A 17,838-nucleotide genomic window follows, 5' to 3' on the forward strand; every position below is an offset into this window, starting at 1 on the left:
GTGCTCCTAAGTCGCAGTATATTACAAGTGAATGTTTACACAGATGTCTTTTAACAAGACAAGTATGTCTGCATTTCTGTATAAATAAACTTGATATGCAGGGGAGATTCTAGGGCAAGCTGGGGCCAGGTGTACTGTTAGCGGGGCCAGTTACATTCAACATTATTGTTGTCAAGCAGTTTTCTTCATCTTTTCACACATTAACAGGCAAAATTCCATTATGTTTATGATTATTCTCCTTTCAGGGCTTGTGTTCAGGTTAGATATTAATCAGACAAACACCTATGTGTTCTCCCCAGGGGAACGCATTGGTGGGCCAGGCCTTTGAAAGGAGCAGTTAAGAAGTTATAGCCACCAGTCGTCTCACTAAAGGCTGATAACAGATGGTGTCGGCAAAGTGATGCGTGTCTAACTAGAGAGGGTACAATTTCTGGGGAAATTGTGAGGTGTGTTTGCGTCAGTTGCAGATGGGTGCGTTTTTTTCTAACTTACATTTTACAAGTAATATTTCGGTCATTTAAATAGGTAGCCTATGCATACTTATTATTTATGAAGATTGCATAGATTTAAAACCATACATTTGTTGCTGCTCATTTACTAGGTTATTCCAAATACTAAGAGTGACGTCGTAGCAACCCAGGGGCCTTGAAGGCCTGATTTACAATGAAATAGGACTCAGAGACATTTAGCGTTTACATAAATTGTCCTTTAATGACGGATGTCAGGGTAAGGGTATGGGACAAACTTTTAATCAGGATTCTTCCCGTCCGGGGTCTGTTAGTCTTCATGGGGTTTGGTCTTGTGGGGGTTATCTCATCAGTTCAATATGTAACATTTAGCAACAACAACATTTAGCCTAATGCATAAAAAAATGATGAACAATGATTTGATACACATAGCCGTTAAATGTATGGCTATGGTAGTTTGTGATTTCAAATGTTTAGGCATCAGGCATAAGCCTATATCTCAATCTAAATTATCCAAGTATAATTATCATAGCTATACCTATAATTGTTAACAGTAGCCTACAATTGCAAAACGAACCTAAAATCCATATCCTCCATTTTCCCGACACAAAAACCATGTTAAAAAGTTAGGCTACTGGATAATGTAAAAAGTAAAAAAAAGTTAAAAAAAAGTTTACTGGAAGCAATCATTGTCAGTAACAACGCAAAATACAACCGTTTGGTCCAAGTTTGTGTTCCAGGTTGAGGTGGTTCACGATCTGTTCCTCACAGATCATTTCTGGAAAAAAGCATGCTAATTATAACAAGGTCAAAATGAACGATTCAAGTAATTACAGGGGTATATGTTTCTTTCAGGGGCATCAATACAGTATATGCTCTATTGATTAATTTACTGAAATGGCTTTAAATAAAAGCCATCTAACATAAAAATGTGTAGACATCCATAAATATCAACAAACTACAATCTTCATGTTTGTTTTACCTGGGATTGGGAGCAACAGTGGAAACGCACGTCATTGAGAGATGTGTGGTCGATCAGCCAACTCTTGTACTTGTCCATCTTGGTTTCAATGCCGCAGATGCCCCCATTGCGACATTCCTGGCTCCAGGTGCCGTACTCTCCCCACTCATAGCCGTTACCCTCCAGAACTGGGTCGCTGCTGCAGCGGAATTTGATGTTATTGACGGCAGTGTCGTCATCAAATATGCCCAGGTGTGGCTCCACACGCAGCTGGAAGGAGACGAGTGTTCCCGTGGGGCAATACTGAGGGCTCGACCAGTCACCATAGCTGGAGACAATGAGTACAATGGGGAAGGGAGAGGGGGAAAAAGGTCAAAGAGATCATGAGGGAGCATGGAACAGACAGAGGGTGCTCTTTTGGTGAATTACCGGGGATATACAGGTAAAGTTACTCAAGTTTCCTCAATTCTCATATCTTAACAACATTTTTACTAAGAAATTGAACATGATCAGACAGAAGCCTGACCTGTACCCTATATTTAATCTACTCACACAAGGCAGAAGGCCAAAGTTTACAAAGAAGTTTAACAAGTCCGTAAGAGCTAAAGTGTTATCTTACTATCCAATGTGAGACTCGATTGTATGAAGGTAGCGCCTGTCCTCGCCTTTGGCACAAATGAGGCGAATGCCATTGAGGGAAGTGTCATCCCTAGAATATTGACGAGGTTGCACCTGAAAGAGAGTAGATAGACACATGCTAGCATGAAATTAACCCAAATAGTAGTGTGGGTTACTTCTATGCACAACTGTATTGATTCCAAAACTGACAAACATTTGAACCAAACTCTCACAAACTTGCAATTTGTAAATTGACACACACAATACATAGTTTTTACCCTCAGACTGAACCCAACAGCATAGAACGTGTCAGGACACATCTCAGGCCATTTCCACGTCCCAAACTTCTCTCCATTGGACACGATAAGCACAGATGAGTAGGGTCTGCTACTGTATGCAGTGCCTGCACGCTCTATGGACGTCTTCTCCCCATATGCAGAGAGGCCAGGGGACAACGTAGCAAGGACCACAGCAATTGGGAGAAAGATGGCCATGTTTACAGTCTCTCAGCCTGAAGACACAGAAAGCCAACTGAGAACTGATATCTCTTATAGCTTGACCTGGCCTAATGTGGCCTCCACATTGTAAATAATTAACATATAAATAACAGTCTTTTTACCAGCATGGGTGGTAGAACAGGGGGGGGGTTCAATGCCAACAGGGGGGTTCCAGTAAGCGAGTTCAACAAACTGTGAACCTAACCCTGGTCTCTGACTTGATTTACTGTAAAATGGGAATCCTTTACTTTTCGGTTCCAGTAAAGCTGATATGAACTAGAGAGCAAGGCCGTAGCCATAGAGTCAACATTGGGGGGGGGGGATGCAGACCTGCAACCTGCAAAAACTCATTTCAGGGAGGTGGCTCTTAGGGGTAGCTTGGCCCCTGCCTGATGGGAGTGTTGTTATCTATATGTTGATTATTTACAGTCTTGTGAACCAGCATGGGTAGTAGAACAGGGGGGGGTTTCAGAAAGTGAGTTCAACAAACTGAACCTAACCTAAGTTGATTTACCGTATTTTGCGTCACGGAAGCTTTAGGTATATGCAGGTAGCAAAATGGTGTTAACTTCACTTATGTACTGAACCATACTATTTAACTTACTATAATATTATCCTAAACCGTGCAACGATACAGCGACGCAACATTTCTTTTTGAAAATGTGTTTTTTGGGGAGCTAAAGGTGACGTAATTTTACAACAAGGGGTCTTACAGGGTTAATATGGCGCCGCGACCACTGTGTGACGTCACATGAAACCCATGAATAGGCTACTTGCTCAGGTGCGTTAGGTGCGCTAGGTTTATTTGCATTTAAAATACCTTTGTTATTGGTTGCTCTGAATGTAGCGTTTGTTTTCTCTATTGATTTTGTTACATTGTCATCATGATTATCTTACTATTTGTTTTTTGCATTTTAAGTTACTTGTCCTTGTGTCTGCTTTCAATTGTTGGACAATAGAAGTGGCTGAACTCCTAAGTCACTCTATCAAGAGAGAGAGCATTTTTATGTGTCCCTGACAAACAAGAGGTGAATATGAGTTGTATGTGCTGGTTTTAAAATGTAATCCTATTTCATGTATTTTTTGTTATTTTATGTGTCCACAGGAGGATTGTGTTGTGAACTTGAATCGCTGTTTTTTCAACCACCACTGTTCTACCATTTAGTCTGATTGTTAGCTGAGTTCCAGTTCAAGTCTTTTATGGTCAGATGCACAAAACAACACAAGGTCATACTGGGCACTGAAATTCTTAGGACAAGACAACGCAAAGCAACCTGGCATAACACATGCATCACATTCTAGTAATGTTTTCAGTGTTGTAAAATGTATATTTACTGGTTTTATAGCCAAGAGTTTTTTCGTGCAGAGGCCCAAAATGTGTTTACTTATTCTCTTGTCTTTGCAAAGATATATTTGGCCTACTGCAGCCACCGAGTACCGGTGATAGGCAATTTGAATTTGAATGTGTCAGGCAATTGTTCTTTCATATAGCCGGCGTCGCTATTTTGGTTTGCAGGATGGGTTTACAAAAGGAGAAGCTAAATCAATCACTGAGTTTGATTAGCCTACTATACTTGCTCAGGTGCGTTAGGTGTACTAGGTTTATTTGCATTTAAAATACCTTTGTTATTGGTTGCTCTGAATGTAGCGTTTGTTTTCTCTATTGATTTTGTTACATTGTCATCATGATTATCTTACTATTTCGATGATAAACTGTTTGGTGTGAATGTCACATTTTTATCTTCTCTCTCTCTGTAGATCTGGAGGAAGTACGACGCAGACAGCAGTGGGTACATATCTGCAGTGGAGCTGAAAGTAATTTTGACCTTACCGTAAACAGACTCAAAGTAAAGTCCAGAAGTCTCCTAAAATAAGGATGTTTAATTCCCTGTATTGTTATTTTGAACTATAACGTAACCCTTTCATCTGCACCAGCATGTCAAACCCTAACCCTAGTTTGTCTTACTCTTACACTGGTGTGTCTGTCCTTTAAAACAGAGTTTCCTAAATGATCTGTTTCTACAACAACAGACAACTGTATCCTCCAGCAAACTGGAGGAGTACACAGATGCCATGGTAAGAGGTGACATCATTGCGTTTGCCTGAAGGAACATATACCGTATATGCGTGAAACCGTCCGTCAAACTCCTGAAGTTTGCGGACGACACCACCCTTATTGGGCTCATCTCTGGTGGAGACAAGTCTGATTATAGGTGGGAAGCAGCCAACCTGGTGACCTGGTGCAGCCAGAACAACTTAGAGCTCAATGCTCTTAAGACAGTGGAGATGGTTGTGGACTTCAGGAAGAACACAGCCCCACTCACCCCCATCACCCTGTGTGACTCCCCAGTCAACACTGGGGAGTCCTTCCGCTTCCTGGGCACTATCCTCTCCCAGGACCTCAAATGGGAACTGAACATCAGCTCCCTCATCAAGAAAGCACAACAGAGGATGTACTTCCTTCGGCAGCTGAAGAAGTTCAACCTGCCAAAGACAATGATGGTGCACTTCTACTCAGCCATCATTGAGTCCATCCTCACCTCCTCCATCACCGTCTGGTACGCTGCTGCCACTGCCAAGGACAAGAGCAGGCTGCAGCGTATCATCCGCACTGCTGAGAAGGTGATTGGCTGCAATCTGCCTACCCTCGAGGACCTGCACACCTCGAGGACCCTGAGGCGAGCGAGGAAGATTGTGGCCGACTCCTCCCACCCTGGACACTCCCTGTTTCAGTCACTCCCCTCCGGCAGAAGGCTGCAGTCCATCAGGACCAATACCTCACGCCACAAAAACAGTTTCTTCCCTTCCGCTGTTGGCCTCTTCAACAAGGCGAAGGGACCACACTGACTCTAATGACTTCCTGCTTAAAACACTGCTTTTTGCACTGCATTACAAAATTGTATCTTGTACATTTGTATTTTTTGTAATATTTGTATTTTTATATTGTAATTTACGGCAACTTATATTTTATTTTATTGTATATTTAATTTAATTCTAATCCCACTTAGTACTGCTAGTTTATGTACCCTTAGTATAGATAGTCCACATATTTAAATTTTAGGTCCCTATATGTTTATTGTATGCACCTTCCTGCCAAAGCAAATTCCTTGTCTGTGCAAACTTTCATGGCGAATAAATCCCATTCTGATTCTGATTCTGAACACACATGCAAGCAGCTAATACAACCCAAACTCTTTCCCTATAACAAAGTGATTTATTCCTCTACAGGGTGCGGCCTATGAGATCAGACAGCAGTCTAATTAGCTTAATGCAACCATCACCCTCTAGTGTGGCCGACATTAACTCGGTCCATAAAACAGTTTTTGGCTCATCTTCATCTTGGCGCAGCATCAAGCATTTCAGCTGATGTGACAAAAAACGATAATTTAAACACATGACTTGAGCACCTGACATGAACGTTCTGTATGAAAAGTTAGATTTATATTTCATTAATAGAAATAGAGGAAACTCCTAATGTACACTACTCGTGCTGTGGAGCTTGTCCAATATTTCTCATCTGCCAATACACTGTTCCACAGACTCCATTTCAGAATTTGTAACTCAGACAAACGTTAAATTACCCTCTAGACTCATAACCCCATTTAGAGGAGAGCAGCTCTGACTCTGGGCAGACAGGGAGATCACAGCGCTCCAGAGAGACTAAGACAGACACCAGCTGAGTTTTCTGAAGTAAGTGAAATAAAGATTTTTCTGTCCCCTAAATGAATGAGACTCTCAGTCACCAGAGCTTCAGGAGAAACTGTGACTATCTGGTCACTCTTGGTCTGTTTACCACCGGCCAGCACTGCATCTGGAATGCCTTAGTCATATCATGTCATATGTCATATCATATCTCTATGTCATGTCAGGATTCGGAGAAAGTTGACTCAACATTGTTCTCAAGTCCTTCAGACTAACTAACAAAATTGTTCAACATACACCAATCCCTCTTTTTAAAAGATGAAGATCTTTTACAAAAATAAAGATGGATGCTTGGATTTGAACGATTTGGCCAGGTATTATATACCCTTCAGTCATTCTGCTAGACAGGCATTATATACCCTCCAGTCATTCTGTTAGACAGGTATTATATACCCTTCAGTCATTCTGCTAGACAGGTATTATAGCCTTCAGTCATTCTGCTAGACAGGTATTATAGCCTTCAGTCATTTTGCTAGACTGTGTTTGGTGTTCTTGTGTCAACCACTACATGTTTGTGGAGATCTGAAGGAATGTGACAGTTTTGATTGGCTACTTGGAAATGCTGCCATACTGCTTGAACCTGTACAACACCTCAGATCTCCACAAGTGCATAGTCAGGGGTATAGTGTTTGATATTTTCCTTCTCATTTCAACATCGAAAGGATTTTCTGAACTAATAAGAGTTACATGTAATACCCCTAATAGAATTCTGTCTCTGGAAGAGAACTTCCTGCTTGAGTTCAAACTGGATGTGAGTCCCTGCCTCCTTCGTCTCTTGTATTCCACAGCTTCATTTTCTTAGGAAAAACACAATTAATCTGCCGCTCTGTTTCTACAGGCCTGCAGCAAAGAGGAGCGGAAGAGAGACTTTGAACACATCTTTGACCACTATGATGTTGTGAGTGAGCCTGACTGAGAAAAACAAGATATAGATGCAAGGCTTCCTTTCAGATTAAAATGATACACATGTCCAACAAGAAACTATTATATATTATTGTGTTGTAGTTATGCCAATGACCGTCCCACTGTAGCTATGCAACAAGCTCATCCAATAAAGTCACCCTGATTCTTCTCTAATGAATAGGATCACATTAATTAAAATCCAATAAAAACAATTAAAAAACAATAAAAAACTAAACAGTGGAATGTTAATGATTATATATTCAATATGCATATTGTACACAATATTTTACATGTTGTTTTTTTTCTGCTTCTCAGAATACATCATGTAAGCAAATCTTAACAGGCAAACTGTACATATTGTTCTCTCCTACCCCATTTCCTCTCTCCCCACCCTCCTACTCTTCCCAGCCCAGCATCATAGGTCCTGAGCTGGACAAGCTGCAAGCAGTGTTGCTTGGCCACTGATTTTAGTATGTAGTGGTTTTCTGTTATACCAGAGGCCTGTTCCATAAAGGCCGCTCAGAAAAGTTGGACTGAAAGTCCCAAACCTGACTTGAAAGCCTTCTAAAGCCTAAAGAATCTCTTCTGTGCTGTGAATTATATTCATAGGCAACACTCAGTCACACACCAATTTATATGGTAAGTCTACATTGTGATCCTTGCAGGTGTGCGCCAGCCGCCAGACCGTTATGTAAATCTGACTTTTGAGGTCAACAACGATACAAATCCTCGATCGCTAATTTTCCTGGCAGGACTACGCTGTCTCTACAGTGATTCTAACAAATAAATTGCAGTCATTCAATGCATTCTGTGTGAAAGCAAGGTTTAGTTTAGTCCACAAACTTGTTGTGTTAAGTGTGTGCTAAGAGTTTTGTAATTTCAGTACGAACAAATGTGCTTAACCCTTGTGTTATCTCCGGGTCATTCTGACCCATCAGTCATTGTGACCCACCGTCGTATTGCGACATCTTTACCGCATACAAAAACAAAGTGAAGCATTTTCTTTTAACCGTTGGGCTGTCTCAGACCCCCCACATTGCAAATGTTAAAAGAAAATTATTTGTATTTGTTTTTGTATTGGGTAAAATTGGGTAAACACAACGATGGTTCATTATGAACCTTTGGGTCATGTGACCCGAAGGCAGCACGAGGGTTAACCGATTTTTTATTTTTCGTGATTTTTTTGTTGCTGCTTGCCACACTGTTTTGCTAATCTGTTTTGGATAGGTCACCGATTTCGTTACAACACCTACGTATTGTTTAGTCTCGGGCTAGGGCAGAGATTGCAGAATTCAAGCGACAAACAACTGCAACAGGTGATTTAACTTTATTTTCTATTTGACCAAATACCACAATGTTTTATTCTCCATCTTTCAATGTATTTTGCCTGTACATAAATGAACCTCGCAAAGTCATCGCAGATTAAAGTTACCATTCAAAATATTTATTGCTTTTATGAGGAGATGGCAGAACCTATCGCTTATTGCCTGATGTCCAGTGCCCTTGGCTCGAGCACTCACGACACCAACATAACAGAGCTTAAGGGGTGCATTGACGCTGAACAAACTTGATGGGTACGTTTTTGGGGGGTAAGTCTTGCCTCATAAAATCATTCACAGCTGGGCCACTCAATGATTCTCTAAAAAGAGAGAACTCTAAAAGAGAGAATCATTAATTAGTTGTGTATCTCAACACCTTTGCCAAACTTAAAATAAAATGATATTACATTGTACAACATTGTATCCATAGAGGAACTTGACTCAAAGTATGGTGTCAAAATGAAGACTTTAATTAGAGAATCATTAAAAACATGATCATGAAACTATAAACACTATAATAAAGTAGACAACAATAAAAAGAAATAGGTAAAAATAATGCCTGTCTTGCTTGTTCTGGTTATTGATCTTCTGCTATACTTTCTTTGTGCACAATCTGGTGTATTTAGCATGACGTACAGTGAATGAAATCAAATGTCCTCAGGCAGGTCTTTCCAAAGTCTTGGGGTGATGATGGTAAAATCCTTAACAATCCTTCAGTATTGACACAATTATCAGAGTTCATCAGAACTACTAAGTATTGTATTCCTTAAATTACAGATACAGTTTCAAGAACAACCTGCATGACCCTCAACAGCTCTTGTAATTAAAACAATAAACAAATCAACCAATTTTACTCAACTAATTGGTCAAACACACATACACTCTAAAGGGCTGCAGAGATAAAGAGGTCAACCAGAAATTAATTGAGCACCTTGATGGGTTTCTTATGAAATTACCAATGTTTGCTTCGAAACTGAAAGGTGTCAGCCAGTGTTTACCAAGATTCTACCCAGTCTGACACAGCTTCCCCTCCATTGTTACAGGGGTAGAGTATCTTCCCTGTGTCCTGTCATGTTGGACTGTAGATCTGGTGTTACTGCATGTGCTGTCCCAGTCGGTGCAGGCCAGTAGTTCTTCCAGCTGTGGGTCATTCGCAAGCGCTCTCAGGTGGTGACTGCTAAGACAGCTTTGCCCCAGACATCACTGCTTTGGGGTTTTTCTATTGTGGACACGCAGGTGACTCTTCAGATGGCTATTTGTTTTACCTGAATAGTCACAGAGGTCACAGCTGTAGGGCTTCTCCCCAGTGTGGATTCTGCGGTGATATGTGAAACTGCTACCACTGCTAAAGGTTTTACCACAGAGGTCACAGCTGTAGGGCTTTTCTCCAGTGTGGATTCTGCGGTGAACTGTGAAACTGCTACCACTGCTAAAGGTTTTACCACAGAGGTCACAGCTGTAGGGCTTTTCTCCAGTGTGCATTCTGCGGTGAACTGTCAATTCCCCAGCCTGGCTAAAGGTTTTACCACAGAGGTCACAGCTGTAGGGCTTCTCTCCAGTGTGGATCCTGCGGTGATCTGTGTAACTGCTAGCATGGCGAAAGGTTTTACCACAGAGGTCACAGCTGTAGGGCTTCTCTCCAGTGTGGATTCTGCGGTGAACTGTCAATGCCCCAGTCTGTTTAAAGGATTTACCACAGAGGTCACAGCTGTAGGACTTCTCTCCAGTGTGGATCCTGCGGTGATCTGTGTAACTGCTAGCATGGCGAAAGGTTTGACTACAGAGGTCACAGCTGTAGGGCTTCTCTCCAGTATGGATCCTGCAGTGTACTCTGAATGTGCCAGCCTGGCTAAAGGTTTTACCACAGAGGTCACAGCTGTAGGGCTTCTCTCCAGTGTGGATTCTGCTGTGATTTTTCAAATTGGAAGCCTGGCTAAAGGTTTTACCACAGAGGTCACAGCTGTAGGACTTCTCTCCAGTGTGGATTCTGCGGTGAACTGTGAAACTGCTACAACTGCTAAAGGTTTTACCACAGAGGTCACAGCTGTAGGGCTTTTCTCCAGTGTGGATTCTGCGGTGAACTGTCAATTCCCCAGTCTGTTTAAAGGTTTTACCACAGAGGTCACAGCTGTAGGGCTTCTCCCCAGTGTGGATCCTGCGGTGATCTGTGTAACTGCTAGCACAGCTAAAGGTTTTACCACAGAGGTCACAGCTGTAGGGCTTCTCTCCAGTGTGGATTCTGCGGTGAACTGTGAAACTGCTAGCACAGCTAAAGGTTTTACCACAGAGGTCACAGCTGTAGGGCTTTTCTCCAGTGTGGATCCTGCGGTGATTTTTCAAATTGGAATCCTGGCTAAAGGTTTTACCACAGAGGTCACAGCTGTAGGGCTTCTCTCCAGTGTGGATTCTGCGGTGAACTGTGAAACTGCTAGCCCAGCTAAAGGTTTGACCACAGAGGTCACAGCTGTAGGGCTTCTCTCCAGTGTGCATTCTGCGGTGAACTGTCAATTCCCCAGTCTGTTTAAAGGTTTTACCACAGAGGTCACAGCTGTAGGGCTTCTCTCCAGTATGGATCCTGCAGTGTACTCTGAATGTGCCAGCCTGGCTAAAGGTTTTACCACAGAGGTCACAGCTGTAGGGCTTCTCTCCAGTGTGGATCCTCATGTGCTTCTTAAGGTTACTGGATGAGGAAATGCTCTTCCCACATGTATCACAGTGATGTGTCTCCATAACTCAGCTCTCTCTTTGTTCTCTGTCTAGTCTCTCTGGATCCTGTCTTGTATCTAGTCTCTGGAAGCTTGTTTCTCTCGTTGATCCTCTGTCTGGTTACTGCTGTTTCTGGTTGAGTCTCTCTATGGTTGAGTCTCTCTCTGTAGTCTCTCGGATTGAGTCTCTGTTGTCTCTCTGGAGCCTTAAGATATCTTCTCTGTCTAGTCTCCGCCCATGACCAAGTATAATTGGCCAGTAGGGGATCTGGATGAAACAGTTCCAAGTTAATGAGAACTCAGCTTTCCCATATGAAGGAACTCTTTTGTCTGTCATAATGTCCACTTTTCACATGTAATGTTGATCATTTGGTAAGATGTGTATGTTTTTCAGGTTTGTTTTTACTGGAGAAAAACACAACTCTGTGACAAAAAAACTTTATCTCTGGCATACAACTCCTCTTTATTTTAATTGGGTTTTCTTCAAAATTATAGGCTATATGATTAACCTACACAATACGGATTAAATGCAAATTAACCATAAAATGACTTTGGATTGGAATTGCAAAGTTTTAAATCCAAATCTCTATTGTGTGTGTCTCAAGTTCTATTTAAAAACTGAGAATTTGTTGAGGAAAGTAATCTATGCTTCTATTTAATATGTTCTATATCTCTGTTGAATGATGAATATAATCTATGCTTCTGTTGAATAAAAATACAATCAATGCTTCAGATATACCAAAATGTGTAATAACCATGTTGAACATATATTCCAGATACAATTAATGCTTCAGATAAAATAAGTAATGATTATGATTATGCACCAGTACATGACAGTGTCTGAGAGAGTGAGAAGAGGGTCATTCTCAGATAATGTATCCTTTCATGAGAAGAGGAATGCAATTAGTCAGCATACTGGCAGGCAGGGGTGCACGGGGTGATTTGATTTGCTGCAGAGAATGTGGAAGTCAAGGCCAGTAAGAGGTAAAGGATAGGGGAGGCAAGATTACCACCGCACCATGACCGCACAATGCCCGTACCATGACCACACCATGACTGCACCATGACCACACCATGACCACACCATGACCGCACCATGACCGCACCATGACCGCACCATGACCACACCATGACCGCACCATAACCGCACCATGACCACACCATGACCACACCATGACCACACCATGACCACACCATGACCGCACCATGACCACACCATGACCACACCATGACCGCACCATGACCACACCATAACCGCACCATGACCACACCATGACCACACCATGACCACACCATGACCACACCAAGGGACAAGGAGAGGGAACAATGGGCCTCACAACTCTTGAGAGTCAACACCAGGTGAGAAGAAACCAAAGGCTTTTGTCTTCTCTACTCTACGATGCTAGACTGGTAACATTGACTGGTATCGCCGATCTACACTGAGACACCTTTGGTGTATTGTATTCATTGTTTGATTTGCATAATTTTTCATTTTATTAAACTATTAAGAACTTGGTCTGCCATTTCACCTGGTGTTCTTCTCCACCCAAATTAGAACCTCAACAAATGGTGACCTCCGACGTGTTTGGGGGATAGATCTGGAAGAGTAGGTCCCCAAGAAGGGAACCCAGAAGATGGAGTAAGGGGGCAGGGCGGTGGTGGTTGACTGACACTCACTCGGGCCCATCATAACCAGGTAAGCAGAGCCTGTTTAACCGAAACCTGCATAGCTTAGGACCCAGTAGCTTTAGGAGTGAGTGTCTGTAAACTGCTGTTAGGCCTGTGACCAAAGACTGCTAGAACCAAAATGACACTGTAAAGATACTTGTAGTTCAGATAAACGTTGATGCAAACTCAAAGATAGATAGATCCCTGATGTAATTTTTAATTTAAAGAACAGCATTTTTTTTCCAGAGCAGCTGTAGGATTAACCAGACACTGAGTCTTGGAGCGATATAGGATGGAATACTAGCACATATGACTGGGGATACAAGCCCAAAGCAGCAGTAAAGAGGGTTAGTGGGGGTAAGAACCAGCTGGAAAGGTTTTCAGTAATCAGAGGGAAGGCTAGGGTTAGGCTGTCAGGGATTGCAAACCAAAAAATGTGTAACCCTTGAAGAGGTCTGTCCTTCAGTAACCACTGATTAGTTAACAATGATTAAATATAATGATTACTTTATTACTTTTATACTGTTTAAAATGCTCTGAATATAATAAACAATGTTTGATCTATACCCTGCTAAATTAAGCTCAGGAGCACATAACCCTTGGTTATATCCGGGAGAGAAATATGCCTATCTATTAATTATGTTTCTTGTATCATTGATAAACCGTTATTATGCTGTTTTCTTATGCCTGCATGGCCATAAGTTCGTTATTTGTCAGGTGCGACTAGGAAATGCCTGTGACACTTGGGTAGGTGAGAGGTCACAATATTACCAAAGTGTATAATGCCATGCAACTTTTAATTAGGAAAATAGAAGGAACATCAGGGCCATTTCTAGGAGCCCTATCTAAAGACCTAAACAAAAGCTATCTAGAATGCAGTGTCCTTTTTTCTGTGCTTGTGATGGCTATGCTAATCGTCTCATATCCTCCCATATTGTGATACTATTTAAATCTATTTAACTCCCTTGATTTCCTGTATTCATTGTCCAGCCTTCTGAGACACTCAAGTTGAGTATATCAGACACCTGCACCTTACTGGATGTAGTCCACGGTATGGTAAGATGTGTCTGTGATACAGCCCCCTGCCCCGACAAAGGGCCCAGTCCACTGGAAGTGCTTCTCATCTGTTGTGCATGGACATCCCCCACCCTACAAAGGACAAAGTTAACCTTGAGAGTCTGCGTTCCTGTTTCTGTGTTATGGTTCTACTGCAGTGTTGCTCCCCTCAAGCTTGCGCTCGCCACCCCGGCCTTGGACACAGCTGTGGCTTGCCGCAAGCTTTTGCTCCAGCCTATCTCCACCATCCCTCCCACACACCCAGCCTGAGAGCCAGGCTGTATAGGGTGGGCGTAAGGGCAGGTTGGTCAAGGCCTGGGACTGTCAAAAAAGCCTGCCTCAAGCCTAGGGCTCTCCCCTTTGGTCCTGGGCGGGCTTGGTGACCACAGCTGTGGATCAGGGCTGGACTGTGATGTTGTGGGGGTTGGTGGACAGAGGGGTGAGTGTGGGGGCGAAGGTGCCATGTTTTCTGTATGTGTCTCCTGTGTGTCGTAGGAACTACATTTACATTTAGTCATTTAGCAGACGCTCTTATCCAGAGCGACTTACAGTAAGTACAGGGACATTCCCCCTGAAGCAAGTAGGGTGAAGTGCCTTGCCCAAGGACACAACGTCATTTGGCACGGCTGGGAATTGAACTGGCAACCTTCAGATTACTAGCCCGACTCCCTCACCGCTCAGCCATCTGACTCCCGTAGTTACTTGCTGCAGAGAGGGTCACAGTCGGTGGTAAATAATCAAATGGTAACAGAAAAAGGCAAATTCTGTAATCACCACATAAAGTTTCTAACTAAAGTTACATTCAAAATGTTGGCTACGAAAGTAGCCTAAACACTGAAGATCATTCACCATAAAAACCAAGAGAATATACGTGCAAATGGACTGGATTCTTTATTCAGATCAATAGAAAATCATTAAATGTAAATCAATATTATATAGGCTATATTTTTTGTAGACGCTGTGAATTTGAAGCAATCTAGGCCTATAGCCTATACATATCCCATTATTACATTTAAACTGTCACTATAGTGAAACAGACTTGTCTGCCGTAATGCTTCTGGGTTTCTTAAAATTGATGAGAAATGACTCAATTCTGACAGGAAAATCGAAATATTGAGTAATTATATGAATTGTTACTAAATTAAAATGTATAACCAAATGTATACAGAAGGCAAATATAGGCTACTTTTAGTATTAACCTAATATAATAAAAGCATAATTTAGGCATAAAACATGTATGAATAATTTATAGTGACCAAAGTCATGTTTTTAACACTGATATTATCTTGATCGAAGAATTTAAATGACAAGAAGATCTTTGAACACAAGAGATTACTTGATTATGAACCTTTCCTATATTTAGGCTTCTTTCTGCACCGTCTCCGAAACTACATAATCTGGCCAATAACCCACCACTCATTACATTTAAATTAAATGAGTTATCATTATTAAAACGGATCCATTTGAGCGTATATAGCTATATTCAGAAAATTACAAGTATTTGTAAATTATGTAATTTAACATCAAAATAATTGAACATGAACATTCACCAGTTGATGACAATGCTCACAATGATGATTGTGAGGCTGGTGATAAAATATATAGTAATATGTATACGTTATTATTACCTTATAATTAACAACAATAATAAGGATGGAAATTATTTGTACGATCAAATAATCAAATAATTCATAGCCCAACATGATTTGTAATTTAAATGACATTGTTACACAACATATGTTTGTAATTGAGTGTTTGAGTCGTTTCACAATAATTTTGTAAAATATTTGATCGTGCAATAATCCAACATGCACAAACTTGCAATAGTGACTTCTAAGGTAAAGCAATCTGATTATAAATACTTCGATTTTTGAACAAGCATCTGTACTGGGTAGGCTTCCTCTAAGATAAGTTCAGGAGAGAACTACATGAACGACAGCCTGAGGACCAACGTGTTTGTGAGGTTCCAAGGTGAGCCTGTGCCTGCATCTTCCTCACTGCCAGAGCCCTGCAGGTGGGTGGTGTAGCTCTCTCCTCTTCTCTCTTCCACCCCACATCTCGCCCCTTCACCTCTCTCCTCTTCTCTCTTCTATCCCACCTATTTCCCCTTCAGCTCTCTCACTGTTTGTAGATACCAGTTTGATCTCCAGTTGTATTTAATCTTGCTATCCTTCTCTCTAGATGCCCCTGCCCTCTAGACCTCACTGGTATCTGCTGTTCGGAGCCACTGACGAGGAGATCAAGGAGATCTGCCTAACAACTATCAAACTCTACACCAGGAAGAAGGTAACACACACAAAAACTGTCCGCACTAAGCCACATACATATTATTCTCTGTCTCCTCAGCCTAACTACGATCATCTGGAGAAGGAGGTGAAGAGGAGGAAGATGTTCCTGCAGGAGGCCAAGCTGAAGGTCAAGGGGCTGAATCCTGACGGGACCCCCGTGCTGTCTGCCCTGGGGGGCTTCTCCCCCGGCTCCAAACCTTGTGAGGGCAACCTTTTAGTCTTCATTCAACCTTTATTTAACAAGGAAAACCTGTAGAGACATAATCTCTTTTTCAAGGAGACCTGGACACGAATGGCAGTAGAGCGATATTCAAAAGTTACATTGACCACATGTATGACAGTACAAAATCAGTACGCAATGGTTATAACATCCAGTTATAACCATTCCTTGTTCAGTAGATTGGACTGCAGCTTGGTCCACTACCAGAGGATGACGCGTGCGTGTGTGTTCTCCCAGGTTCTCCTAATGCTGTGAAGTCAAGAAGGATCCTGACAACCCTGCGCTCCAAGAGCCCACACAATGGGTGAGACCCCTACACACAAACATATACCCACGCTACTACACACACACACACACATACACATATACACACACTACTGCACACACACACACACACCACTGCACACTACTGCACACTACTGCACAAACACGCACCACTGCACACTTACTTCATACTCCCTCTAGGCCCAGAGCCGTGTGAAGCTCATCTCCTCTGAGTGTAATGCCCTCCCCTGCCTCTCAGGATGAGGAAGGAGGCCAGGATTGGCAGGAACAGCAGGAGTGGGAGTGGCTCCCGGTCCAGAAGACTGCAGACAGTAAGACACCTTTCCTGCATCTTTAACCTGGGGTTATTGGGAGTTGATGTCTAGATGAGTTTGGTGTAGGCCCTCTCGTGCCACAACGAGAGGGCTCTCGTGCACGAGAGTGGCGGAGGCCACCACCACCACTGTGGCGGGGGCGAGCGGAGGGAGAGGTCCCGGTCATACGAGCGGGAGAGAGAGAGGGAGCGCGCTCACAAGATCAAGCACCACGGCAGCAGCGGCCACTCAGGGCACGGACGGCACCGCCGCTGAGACGGGCCGGGAGAGGAGGCCGGACCCTGACGATGACTCCTCCTGGGGCTCCTCTGACTCAGACCAGGGGGACGACGCGGCCCAGAGGAGCTCAGCTCTGCGGCCTCCTGGAGGGCTCCCGTCCTGGCCTGCAGCGGCCTCCTTCATTCAGCTTTGATTTCTTTCTCTTCGTCCTCTGCAAACACTCCAGCACAACCCTTTTTTAGTTTCAATGTAAAGTCATGGACTATGGAAGTGTAAATGTCATTTCCATAGTCCATAACTTTAGGCTTTAAAAGAACTGCTGACGTATTGTGAACGCTTTGATTTATAAAAGCCCTACTCAGTGGAAGAAGGAATGAGTATAAACAACAATAAAAGGATCGTTCAGGAACGACATCACAGCTTTTTGCACAAAATAGACTATAACAGACAACTTACAAGGGTTGTGTTTGTTAGATTTATGATTTGGACAAGCGTGCATTCTTCTAAACCCGTATTCTGTACAGAGTACATGCCTCTAAGCCCCCAAGCCCCCAACACAAGACCCCTCTTCTAGAACGAGGTGCTGCGACGGGACGTGTATCACTGCACTTCGTGC

At 42.6% G+C, this 17,838-nt stretch overlaps 4 protein-coding genes across 4 annotated transcripts in view; 2 read left to right on the forward strand and 2 right to left on the reverse strand.

Moving 5' to 3' along the window:
- Positions 1-699: 699 nt before the first annotated feature.
- On the reverse strand, positions 700-2,606 carry LOC134038125 (vitelline membrane outer layer protein 1 homolog). Its single transcript, XM_062483741.1, has 5 exons — positions 2,325-2,606; positions 2,048-2,160; positions 1,450-1,756; positions 1,232-1,245; positions 700-735 (listed from the first exon to the last, which is right to left on the reverse strand). Exons 1-4 carry the CDS (start codon positions 2,538-2,540, stop codon positions 1,240-1,242), a joined length of 642 nt encoding a protein of 213 aa, XP_062339725.1. The 5' UTR covers positions 2,541-2,606; the 3' UTR covers positions 700-735; positions 1,232-1,239.
- Positions 2,607-2,986: 380 nt separating this feature from the next.
- LOC134038076 (secretagogin-like) overlaps positions 2,987-17,838 on the forward strand; it is a 48,355-nt gene continuing 33,503 nt past the window's right edge. Inside the window, exons 1-6 of the mRNA XM_062483669.1 lie at positions 2,987-3,018; positions 3,535-3,571; positions 4,302-4,358; positions 4,542-4,619; positions 6,504-6,559; positions 6,951-7,143. Of these exons, the coding sequence (XP_062339653.1) occupies positions 2,987-3,018; positions 3,535-3,571; positions 4,302-4,358; positions 4,542-4,619; positions 6,504-6,559; positions 6,951-7,047 (357 nt within the window). The 3' untranslated portion in view covers positions 7,048-7,143. The remainder of the gene's footprint in view (positions 3,019-3,534; positions 3,572-4,301; positions 4,359-4,541; positions 4,620-6,503; positions 6,560-6,950; positions 7,144-17,838) is intronic.
- LOC134038122 (zinc finger protein 271-like) lies at positions 9,130-11,413 on the reverse strand. The gene has a single exon (XM_062483739.1). The coding sequence runs from the start codon at positions 11,195-11,197 to the stop codon at positions 9,668-9,670; it is 1,530 nt and encodes a 509-aa protein (XP_062339723.1). The 5' UTR covers positions 11,198-11,413; the 3' UTR covers positions 9,130-9,667.
- LOC134038128 (cyclin-L1-like) lies at positions 15,837-17,477 on the forward strand. Its single transcript, XM_062483744.1, has 5 exons — positions 15,837-15,910; positions 16,078-16,182; positions 16,243-16,384; positions 16,584-16,708; positions 16,928-17,477. The coding sequence occupies exons 2-4, from the start codon at positions 16,078-16,080 to the stop codon at positions 16,616-16,618; spliced, it is 282 nt and encodes a 93-aa protein (XP_062339728.1). The 5' UTR covers positions 15,837-15,910; the 3' UTR covers positions 16,619-16,708; positions 16,928-17,477.

This window comes from Osmerus eperlanus, chromosome 17 (assembly GCF_963692335.1).
Source record: "Osmerus eperlanus chromosome 17, fOsmEpe2.1, whole genome shotgun sequence".
NCBI classification, from domain to species: Eukaryota; Metazoa; Chordata; class Actinopteri; order Osmeriformes; family Osmeridae; genus Osmerus; species Osmerus eperlanus.

Excerpts from the sequence above, each read along its gene's own strand:
- LOC134038125 (XM_062483741.1), bottom strand. The coding sequence starts at position 2,540 with ATGGCCATCTTTCTCCCAATTGCTGTGGTCCTTGCTACGTTGTCCCCT. Across the intron at positions 2,161-2,324 it reads CTGTTGGGTTCAGTCTGAGG|GTGCAACCTCGTCAATATTC; the intron begins GTAAAAACTATG and ends ACTCTCTTTCAG. Across the intron at positions 1,757-2,047 it reads ATCGAGTCTCACATTGGATA|CTATGGTGACTGGTCGAGCC; the intron begins GTAAGATAACAC and ends CATTGTCTCCAG.
- LOC134038122 (XM_062483739.1), bottom strand. The coding sequence starts at position 11,197 with ATGGAGACACATCACTGTGATACATGTGGGAAGAGCATTTCCTCATCC.
- LOC134038128 (XM_062483744.1), top strand. The coding sequence starts at position 16,078 with ATGCCCCTGCCCTCTAGACCTCACTGGTATCTGCTGTTCGGAGCCACT. Across the intron at positions 16,183-16,242 it reads AACTCTACACCAGGAAGAAG|CCTAACTACGATCATCTGGA; the intron begins GTAACACACACA and ends CTGTCTCCTCAG. Across the intron at positions 16,385-16,583 it reads CTCCCCCGGCTCCAAACCTT|ATTGGACTGCAGCTTGGTCC; the intron begins GTGAGGGCAACC and ends CTTGTTCAGTAG.